This window comes from Pygocentrus nattereri, chromosome 9 (genome assembly GCF_015220715.1).
Source record: "Pygocentrus nattereri isolate fPygNat1 chromosome 9, fPygNat1.pri, whole genome shotgun sequence".
In the NCBI taxonomy this organism is placed as follows: domain Eukaryota; kingdom Metazoa; phylum Chordata; class Actinopteri; order Characiformes; family Serrasalmidae; genus Pygocentrus; species Pygocentrus nattereri.
In genome coordinates this window covers 22,066,424-22,074,467 of record NC_051219.1, presented here as the reverse complement: position 1 = coordinate 22,074,467, position 8,044 = coordinate 22,066,424, and the positions used below count along the sequence as shown (strand labels likewise).

Here is an 8,044-nt window from a genome sequence, read left to right as displayed (position 1 = left end):
TAGTTTCGGAAATAGACGATTTATAAACAATGTCCGGCATTTTGAAAAGATGAGGGCACATGACCCCATAATGAATCCCCATTAGCGTAAATGAATCTCATGCGTCTATCCCAAATGCAGGCCTCAGTTTACGCACTGACCAGAATCAACCCGAAGACTAGAAGTGCCTCAGCACTGAGTTAGAAAACGAGTCTCACCTGAGAGGCTGTGCGACACTGCCGAAGCTCGACTGAAACGGTACAAAGGAACTCTGCAAATCGTAGCTGGCGCTGGAGACAGGTAGAGCTCGTGTTTTCTCTGAATGAATCTGAGACCGTGACCAGAAAGACGTGCAGTATAGACATGCGCAACGTTTTAGTTCTACACGACGCTGAAGCGGACGATATTGAAACAGTTAAGCTCTAAAACTGTGTTCAACTCTTGCTAGGTTTAAGGTGTATACATATTTGCGCTTGATTTAAGATGATTAATCATTCTTGAATTCGACAACATGGTACTGGTGTGTTAATGACAGTGAGTTGTTGTCAGGCTAGATCGATTAACTAAATGCTACTGCTAAATGACGTGATACGCTGCAACGTACAGCGCCAGACAGTCTCGCTCACCATGCCTATGAAATACATCGAATATCTTTTTCTTTTTTGTAAACATCCATCCATCCATCCATCCGTTTTCTAAGCCGCTTCTCCGTCAGGGTCGCGGGGGGTGCTGGAGCCTATCCCAGCAGTCTTCGGGCGGAAGGCAGGATACACCCTGGACATTTTTACAAAGTTTACAATTCACTTAATGCAAGATGTAATGATTTTATATATATATATATATATATGTATGTATGTATGTATGTATGTATGTATGTGTGTGTGTGTGTGTGTGTGTATATGTGTGTGTATATACACATACAAACAAATATGTGTGTGTGTGTGTGTGTGTGTGTGTGTGTATATGTGTGTGTATATACACATACAAACATATATGTGTGTGTGTCTGTGTGTGTGTGTGTGTGTGTGTGTGTGCACTTAAATTGAAATTTTGTGTGAAATATGATTACTATTCCCCTGGTAACATGTCTCCAGTCTAAAGTATTGAAAAATAAATCAAATTAAAGGGTTTGACTAGCGGTCAGTGCCTCTCAGCCCTCTTTTAGCCGCACATGGCTGTAGTTCTAACAGTTCAGGGCCGTGGCCCACCGAACCCCTGCTAATGGGTTTGATAGAATGTTGTACCAAACAGGAGACATTCCTTCATATGTTGTCAGTACATATTTGAAATTCTATTCAAGTACAAATTCTCTGGCTTATTGGAAAAATCTTTCCATCACATTTTTTTTTTCGTTCTCTTTTAATCAATAAACCAAATTTCCCACCTCGTCCAAGAATAAAAACTTAGATTATGGAAGTTTAAATATAATTTTTAAAATTGTGAAGCATATGCTCATATTTGTTGTGTGACTATTGGTGTAAGACATTATGATCAGTTACAATTTTTTCTTTCTTTCTTTCTTTCTTCTTTTTTTTTTTTTTTTTAAAAAACACAGCTCCACCTTGGAGGTCATGGAGAAATCAGTTTCCCTGCTACTTAATACAACATTGTAATGGTGTTCTTGTGCACTCTCAATCACATAAATACAATACTCATGATATGACTTGAAGGCAGCAAAGCACTGGGAAACACTGATGTATGCTAATGTTTTTACATACTTAGATCTCTTATTGAGAAATTTTGGAATGAACCCAAAACTTAGGGTGGCTTATAACCAATCTAAACATTGTTTGTTTGTTTTTTTCCCCCTCCACAGGATGCGCTGGCACTTTCGCCGACTGCCATTACTGGTCAAGCTTTTTCTGTTAGCTTTAACTCTTTTCCTGACTCTGTTAATAGTACTGCCAAAGAACATAGGAAAATGGACTTCCTCCAATCAAAACCTGAATGGTCTTTCTCTCAAAAACAGACAGGTTATTACAACTCCTAGGAGTTTAGCTGACCCATTATCTCTTCAGATCAGAGACCTCTTTTCCCCGGGCTCATCAGTGTCCACACAGCCAGATTGTCTGTCTGGGTTCTACAGCCCTGATGAACTTAAACCTCATTTTATGAGACCAATGGAGGACCCCGATGGTCCTGGGGCTAATGGCAGAGCATTCATTCCAGAGAATATGAGCCCAGCTGAGATGAGAGAGAAGCAGGAGGGCTTGGTTAGGAATGGTTTCGACCAGTTTGTCAGTGACCGCATCTCTGTGCACCGTAGCCTGGGCAATGACACCCGTCACCCAGAGTAAGTGTTGAAGGGGAAGAGGCCTGAATATGAAAGCAAACATTTGATGAAAATTCACAGTCACAATTTTCCCCTTGCTCCAGAGGTAGTCGACGAGCCAAGACATGTATTCTGTCTGAGGTTTGCTTCTTTAGTTGCACTGGAGGTAAATAACTAATGCAGGTAATATGTTAGAGAAGCCTATTGACACCATTAAAGCAATGTGCAGAAATGAACAAAAGGTCAGGGCAGTGCACTCTTTGCTTGCACAGTCATTCTGTGGTAACACATGCAGAGTGCTTGGTTTAGTGGTGTCACATTGAAATTAGAAGTAAGAAATAAGCATCCCTGAAAAAAACATTTAAAATACAGCGTTAAGCTGCTCCAAAATGTGTTCACCATTAATGGTGCTTTCACATATGTGTATTTTACCCATTAATTGGCCACGATGACTTTTGAACTTCATGCTAATCACCTTCTTGGTGCCTATACTACATCACCATTTTATTATTACATTATTTGCAGTAAGAGCTATCTAAAATACAGCTTCCATACAGCAGGGTTAATTTTACCATTAAGGTTCCTGGAGTAAAAAGTGAAGGAAGGCCAAATGTTTTTAATGTTTTTTAGTTTAATGGATAGTTTAAGTAAAATACATATTGTAGATATTAATTAAATAAAATACATTTTGTATTGCTAATATTTAGGTTATTTTCCTGTGTGGATAAATAAGTTAGCCACATTTTACACAATGTTTTTTACAAGCAAACGTCTTCTGTGATTGACTACAAGAAAATGTGAAAAAGTTGCCATGTTGATGCCAGGAACAATATATATTTGTCCACATCTTTTGTAAGGTGTGTGGAGCAGAAGTTCCGCCATTGCCCTCGCTTGCCCGACACCAGTGTGATCATTGTGTTTCACAATGAAGCGTGGTCCACTCTCCTTCGTACCATTTATAGCATCCTGCATACCTCTCCTGCCATCCTGCTCAGAGAAATCATCCTAGTAGATGATGCAAGTACCCAAGGTACGAAAGAGGCTGCAAGCTGGGAAATTGCAGGAAAACATGGATATAACAACCCTTTTCTGCAGTCTTCACTGAGTATGAGGCCTTTAGCAGTGTATCCTATTTTTTTTCTTACTCAGACCATCTGAAAGCTCCTCTGGATTTGCATGTGCAGCCTCTGAAGATTGTACGTGTTCTGCGGCAGAAGGAGAGGAAAGGCCTGGTTGCTGCTCGGCTGCTTGGAGCCCAAGAGGCTAAGGGAAATGTGCTGACGTTCTTGGACTCTCATTGTGAGTTAGATTTGCCTTGCCCCATACTGAATGGCTGAGAACATCTGTAACGCCAGTACAGCACAGTTTGGCGATTTTTGCTAAACATAGAAATTAATTGAATGAGCAGGGAAAGTGCCAAACTTGGCTGGACTAAGGTCCTCTGTGATCAGAGCTAGACACCCCCAATTTATGATGTTCACTAGGTTTTTGTTTTTCCCCCATTTAATCCATCTTTAAGTCAATTTAATCTGTTTTCAGGTGAGTGTTTCCATGGCTGGCTGGAGCCTCTTTTAGCTCAGTTACGAGAGCAACCCATGGCTGTTGTGAGTCCTGAAATTGCTGTGATTGATTCTAACACACTAAAGTTTACCAAGCCGCTTCCCAGTGCCGGCGCCCGAAGCCGTGGAAACTTTGACTGGGGACTGAGCTTTGGGTGGGAAAATATCCCTGAACCAGAGAGACTGAAACGGAAAGATGAGACTTATCCTGTGAGGTGAGGACTCTTATCTCTATTCTGTATTCATACCTGCTTACATGGGCCATTTGTGTGTTGTGCTGGTATGAGTGTATCAGGCATAGCAGTGTTTTGTTTAAACATTTGTTTAAACATTACCTTGTTGGTACACCCTGTAAGTGTAGAGTTAGAGACAAAAGCTTATGGTTCATTGCCCAAATAATATCTGATCAATACAGGTCTTATGGTAGTCCAGGCACATACAAGACACTGACAAACTCACTTAATACTTTAAATCTTTACAAATTACTCCCTAAAACTCATCTGTACCAATTCAAAAGACAAATATCCAGTAGTTCTTTTTTATTTAGAAATAATTAGCAGTACATGTAATTTAAAAGGGCATGCCACTTAGTCTGCCCTTGCTCTGAAGAAGACAAACAGTTATTCTTGATTAAAATTAGGTGAAGTTGGACTCTCTTCCTTGGCAGAGAGATTTTTATCCCTATTGTTTATATTTGAATTAATAGATAAAGCAATATAGCACTGAATGTCTGTTGAATTTATTGAATGTATTTGGAGGAAATGCAGCTCTACCAGTAGAATGAACAATGACTTTAGGTACATTATTAGTGTACCTAATAAACGGGCAACCTAAGAGAAGAATAGGAGTATTTGATATAACCTGCTTATTCATGTTCCAATTAAATTCATTTAGTTGTTCATATTTCAGAACTCCAGCTTTTGCTGGGGGTCTGTTCTCCATCTACAAAGACTTTTTCAACCACATTGGGACCTATGATGGCCAGATGGAGATTTGGGGAGGAGAGAACATTGAAATGTCTTTCAGGGTGAGTTTTATTTATTTTAAGGCTATGTTCTTGCTTCAGTTGGTTTGAATAGATTTAAAAGGAGGCTTCAGAAGTTGAGAAATTTGACCAGTTCTAGCACAGGGAACTTGCAATGACATGTATAATGGGATTCAGTGACTTGAAAAAATGCAGCCTCATGCCAACCCCATGTGGTGAGTTTTTGATACCTCCTCAGGTGTGGATGTGTGGTGGTCAGCTAGAGATTGTCCCCTGCTCTGTGGTGGGACATATTTTCCGCACTAGGACTCCCTACTCCTTCCCTAAAGGGTTGGAAGTGATCGTGCACAACCAGGTGCGGGCGGCTGAGGTCTGGATGGATGACTACAAGAATGTGTTCTACCGTCGGAACAAGAAGGCTGCTTTTATTGCACAGAGCGTAATAGATAAATATACATAATAGATATTCAGACATGTTGACCTAACTTGTAAATCAAGTATTTTTAAAACTAAAAAAACATAGAACAGTGCACATTACTGTGTTGTTGTTGGGTTTTTTTTTTTTTTTTTTTTTTTTTTTTTAACTGAATCAACACCAAGTTCTCTGCTGTCATTTCTCATCTGACGTGGCAATGCTAATGTTGATCACTCCTCTCCTCTTTGCTCGGAGGACAGCAGAAGTCTTATGGTGACATTTCTGAGCGTTTGGAACTCAAGGAGAAGCTGCAGTGTAAAAATTTCTCTTGGTACCTGGAGAATGTTTACCCAGAGGTTTTTGTGCCAGAACTTGCCCCAGCTCTGTTCGGATCGGTAATGTTGGAACTAATGTAGCAAATATTGATTATAGTCCAAGTTGCTGGGGTTGAATGTCAGCTTGATTGATTTAGGGCATTAATAGAGCTTTGTTTTGTTGGCTAACATTCTCAATTCTACTGAATAAGCATTTAAATTGTCCCCTGAATTTACCACACTCAACAGGCCCAGCACTGATTTACTTTCAATATTTCTCATAAGGAGTTTTTCATTTGTTGTTGGCAATCCCAGTATCCCTTATGACTGTGTTTCCAGCTAATGAACATGGGCTCACACACCTGCCTTGATATTGGCGAGAGGAAGCCTGTAAGAAGAGCTGTGATTCTATACAAATGCCACTACATGGGTGGTAATCAGGTACTGTCAATACTCAAAAAACCAAAGCCTGAGTAGACTGATAAATCAGTTGAATCATTTTATTAATTTCACCGAGCTTTTCAGCTATAGTGATTATGGGAGCAGCAGTGAAATGAAGCAAGCAGTTTAAAGCTTTATTCAATTGATAAGTAAATAAAATAATGTTGGTGTGTATTGTCACTTCACAACTCTACAGCTGTTAAAATTTGCTGATGGTGTTGCTATGAGAATGCAAGAACATGACTATAAGCATGTTGTAACTGAATCCGTTTAAATGCATAAAATATCTTACATTTTACCCCACGTTAGTCTGTGCTACACTAACCTGTAATTGCTAGATTTCTAGGCTGGTGTCTACTGAAATGTAACAACTGAAATGTCAAGTCATAACATAAAATGCCTTATAAACATACCCAAATTTTCTTTCCAATTTAACAGCATTTTGAATACACAGTGCTTCAGGAGCTGCGCCACAACACTGCCATGCAGCTGTGTTTGCATGCAACGATTGAGCCAGAGCCAGTCCGCATCGAGCTGTGCAACTATAAGGGTGGCAGCACCGTCCCAGCCCCACAGCAGCAGTGGACATTAAAACTCGTCTCACCACAGGTACCATACTTCACTGTGATATTCAGTATATTCATAATATTATTCACTTTTAAAGATACTTATTGATGAATAGTTTGTAATGATTAGAGTCGTAAAAATAGTTTAATACCTCCTCTACAGAGAACACACTTTTGCACATTTTAATGTGCAATTGCAACATATAAAACATCTGGCTTGTGCAAAATTCTGGTACATATTATTCACTGGGCAGTTCCTTAAGTGACTGGCTCCTTCACCCCAAGTGTGTGAAGGAGCACTATCGCAGGTCCTTCCTTCCTGCTGCTGTGAGACTGTACAACCAGCACTGCTCCGAGTAGACCACATACAATATACACTTACATTCATAATGCAAACATTTTTCATTTTTCATTGTGCAATATGCTAAGTGCAATACAGATTCCTAAGCAACTCTTTTATTTTATTTTATTATTATCCTTATTTTGTTGTAAATAGTCTAGAGATTTAGCTTTAGATTTTTAGATTTAGCTTTAGAAATTTAGATTTTTATTATTTATAATGTTGATAATGTTTACACTGTTTCCCATTTCTATTACTGAGTGCCTTACTCCTGTTACTCTGCTGCTGCTGTAATACTGTGAATTTCCCTGCTGTGGGACTAATAAAGGATTATCTTATTCTGTATGCTTTTTATTCTTACATTTCTGTTTTTAATATTATTTTTTTCCAGTATGTTAAGCTTCAGATTTGCAGAAAATTTTTAACTTTTATATTTGTTTTAACCCTGTAAAAGATGAGCCGACTTATTTTCACTCAGAAAATCAACAAAACGTAATGTGACTGTAAATCCACTTTGCATAAGTTATGTATAAAATAACTGACTGTTTATATGTTGAGTGGTTAAACTTTTGAACAATATTTTATGTCTTTCCCTTTTATATGTTCTTGTTTGTTTTCAGTGTTATCTTCTGGAAAGCGAAGTGTTTAAGAAATGTCTAACAGTGGAGGGAGTAAAAGCCATCATGAAGACCTGCAACCCTGCTGATAAATACCAGCACTGGACATTTGGCCCCTGATGCATCTGTAACAATTTAGTCTCCTGCTTACTCTGTAATCTAATTCTGCTGTAAGTGAAAGCAGAGTTTTCACAGACTGAAAGGGGTGACTTGTCAAATGTGCTTGAATGTGTGTGTTTTTTTTTTTTTTTTTTTTTTTTTTTTTTTTTAAACCCTTCACTTCGTTAAACCTGTTTAGATTTTGATGGAAGATAAACGTTGCTTGTGCAATTGCGTCTTTTTTTTTCCATCAAGCTAACTCACTTTAGCCTAAATCCTCATATGTGCCGGCCTGTTATGTCAGGCTGTGAGGGAAAAATCTTGCCATGGATTTTTCATTACACCAGTAGGCGCTATTGAGTCGTTGGTTGTAATAATTGAGAACTTTTGTTGCATCTCGTGAAGGTACACTAAATACCTCTGATATTCGGCCATGGGGGGGGGGGGGGGGCAGTGT

At 39.0% G+C, this 8,044-nt stretch overlaps 1 protein-coding gene across 9 annotated transcripts; it reads left to right on the top strand.

Moving 5' to 3' along the window:
• The first annotated feature begins 91 nt into the window (after positions 1-91).
• Positions 92-7,718, top strand: LOC108411656 (polypeptide N-acetylgalactosaminyltransferase 6-like). Of its 9 annotated transcripts, none has more exons than XM_017683329.1 (12): positions 92-279; positions 1,535-1,675; positions 1,796-2,272; positions 3,109-3,281; positions 3,401-3,550; positions 3,791-4,025; positions 4,720-4,837; positions 5,034-5,150; positions 5,474-5,605; positions 5,864-5,965; positions 6,404-6,574; positions 7,492-7,718. In XM_017683329.1, coding segments are annotated over exons 2-12 (1,794 nt in total). In that variant the 5' UTR covers positions 92-279; positions 1,535-1,673; the 3' UTR covers positions 7,609-7,718. The 9 variants fall into 9 exon arrangements, with proteins under 9 accessions (XP_017538818.1, XP_017538817.1, XP_017538814.1 ...); XM_017683328.1 differs by having other exon boundaries at positions 5,471-5,605; XM_017683325.1 differs by having other exon boundaries at positions 5,034-5,234.
• Positions 7,719-8,044: the final 326 nt, after the last annotated feature.

Excerpts from the sequence above, each read along its gene's own strand:
- LOC108411656 (XM_017683324.1), top strand. Across the intron at positions 2,273-3,108 it reads AATGACACCCGTCACCCAGA|GTGTGTGGAGCAGAAGTTCC; the intron begins GTAAGTGTTGAA and ends ATCTTTTGTAAG. Across the intron at positions 4,838-5,033 it reads ACATTGAAATGTCTTTCAGG|GTGTGGATGTGTGGTGGTCA; the intron begins GTGAGTTTTATT and ends ATACCTCCTCAG.